The sequence below is a fragment of the Volvox carteri genome (assembly GCF_000143455.1).
Source record: "Volvox carteri f. nagariensis unplaced genomic scaffold VOLCAscaffold_78, whole genome shotgun sequence".
In the NCBI taxonomy this organism is placed as follows: Eukaryota; Viridiplantae; Chlorophyta; class Chlorophyceae; order Chlamydomonadales; family Volvocaceae; genus Volvox; species Volvox carteri.
The window spans coordinates 141,433-143,652 of record NW_003307621.1 but is presented as its reverse complement, the minus strand read 5'-3'; the positions used below and the strand labels follow the sequence as shown (position 1 = coordinate 143,652).

Genomic DNA, 2,220 nt, shown 5'->3' with positions numbered 1-2,220 from the left:
GGGAAAAGTTATCGCAAGATTTCCATTCTCCCATACTCCACACAAACCACGTTCCGAATTCAAACTTAAAAAAGTCATGCCGCCCCATGAGTTGCCACTGTTAAAGCTCGTTTCGTTTGGCGCACGGAAAGACACGTGTACGCTGTGTACGGTGTTGAGGTGTGCTGTGCTACCAATACACTGTCGTACCTCAATGCCACCCGTGGGTGCCCACCCCGGCAGGCCCTCCAAGTGGATGTACGTCATCTCGGAAACGTGTACGGCACCCGGGACTCCCGTACTCTCCATGCGTGATGCCGTGTTCACAGTATCCCCTACATTCACACACACACACATAATCGTACATGGCATGTGACCTAAATACGCCACCTACCGCCGACGCCACATACACCTTTGCGTCAACACGTCAGACGTCCAGCGTACGGATAAATGTACGGCACCAAATGCATCATAACACACACGCACCCGTGGGTCCGCAATAAAGTGGAGCTGGCAAAAAGATATCGCAAAAGATATCCTCCTGCTTCATTCCCGTTATTCCCACATTCCCCCTCTGCTCCCCTAAATACGATGCGTCCAGGTCCACAGGTCCCTCACCTCTGCGCCTCACCTTCCCGCACCCCTCACCCACCACACGTACCCACCCACCAAAGAGGCAGAACCGCGGCATTCGGGTGCCCACCACACCGCTGACCACGGGGCCGCTGTGGACTCCGATTCGAATCTGGACGGGCCGCCCCGTGCTGGGGATGATCACCTCTCGAGCAGCAGCCAACATGTGCTGCATGTGAGGGGGAGGGTAGAGGTAGAAGAGGCGGGGAAGGGCTTTAGGAAGGCAAGGGCAGAGGGAGCAAAGGGGATGAGGAGGGAAAGGGTTAAGAGCGGGGCGGACAAACAGACAAACAGACAAACTGGCGGGCCTTTTGGCGGTGTCTGGGGTCGTCCTGGAACGTGTGAACATATCTATGGGCTGTATGTCTGTATGTGTGTGTATGTCTGTATGTGTGTGTATGTCTGTATGTGTGCGTGTTACATCACCATATGCGTGAGTATGTGTGTGTTACGCTTTCTGGAGCTGCGTTATTCTCCCGCCGTGTTTCTCACGTCTGTATGTATGTATGCACGTATGTGACGGTAGCTCCGGCCCCCCCCTCAGGAGCCCCAATGGTGGCCCCCCTCCCCTCCCCCCCCGCCTGCAGGGCCCTCGTAACTACTTCCCGCGCTCAGCACCGTACCGCACCTGTGCAAACCTGAACACCTGTACGGCGTGCTGCCGCATGTCACAGCTGCTGCGGGACCGTACGGTGGTCATGCCGTCCTCGTCCGTTTCCACCAAACCCCCCGCCACGAAGTAGCAGTCGCCGATGGTCTCAACCTGAAGGGGGGAGAGCAAGGGGGAGGGGGAGGAGGGAAAGACGAACCACACGCGATTTAAGCTGCTGCCAGGGCAAGAAAGTAGCAACCGAAAGAACTGACCGAAAGGCGTCCGTGGCGACTGTGACGACTGTAACCTCGGGATGACGACTGTAACCTCGGGATGAAGAATTGACGTAGAAGTAGGAAGTCCTACCTACCTAAGCCGCCAGAAATATTATAGCCAAACCGTAAACTAGTAGGTGTAGAAAAAGTAGTGAAGTTGCTGGCCAGGAGAGAAAGCTGCATTGCTGATACTGAAGGGCTGCCGGTATGCAAGTGTTCCTCCCAACCCCCCAAAAAAACTAGGACGCGCGACTGACCCGACCAACCCAAACTAAACTATTCCGGCTAGCCTACCGACGCCAACGCGAAATACCAAAGAAGCTCGAACCAACTTATTGGACTCACCTGGCCAGGCAGCAGGAGCAGCGGGCAAAGGCACATGCGAGGCAGAGAGGTGGCAAAATCGTGAGCCGCGAACGAAAAAACAAGAACTCATGCAGATGCTGCTGAAAAGGCGTATAAAACTTGCTGACCGGGGAAGCTGGAATGAGAAAACCTAAAGAAACTATATGAAAATGGAAGAAAAGTCAGGAAGTAATAAAGAATTGCAAAGGCGGCGTAGGACGACACAGGTGGTGTCGTACGAGATGACCTAGTGACGCATTGGACGGGATGACGCATGGGACGGGATGACGCATTGGACGGCGTGTACGCCGGTAGAACAGGGTGAAGGCAAAACAGGGTGAAAGCAAATAGGGAAGTAATAATAAGAAACAAAAACAAAAAACAGAGGGGGAGGAG

At 54.4% G+C, this 2,220-nt stretch overlaps 1 protein-coding gene across 1 annotated transcript; it reads right to left on the bottom strand.

Annotated features, from left to right (window-relative positions):
- Positions 1-249: 249 nt before the first annotated feature.
- Positions 250-778, bottom strand: cyc32 (guanylyl and adenylyl cyclase family member; the record flags this gene model as incomplete). The annotated part of the gene is made up of 2 exons (XM_002957687.1): positions 250-314; positions 649-778. Coding segments are annotated over 2 exons (195 nt in total), but the record flags the coding sequence as incomplete, so codon positions are not given.
- Positions 779-2,220: the final 1,442 nt, after the last annotated feature.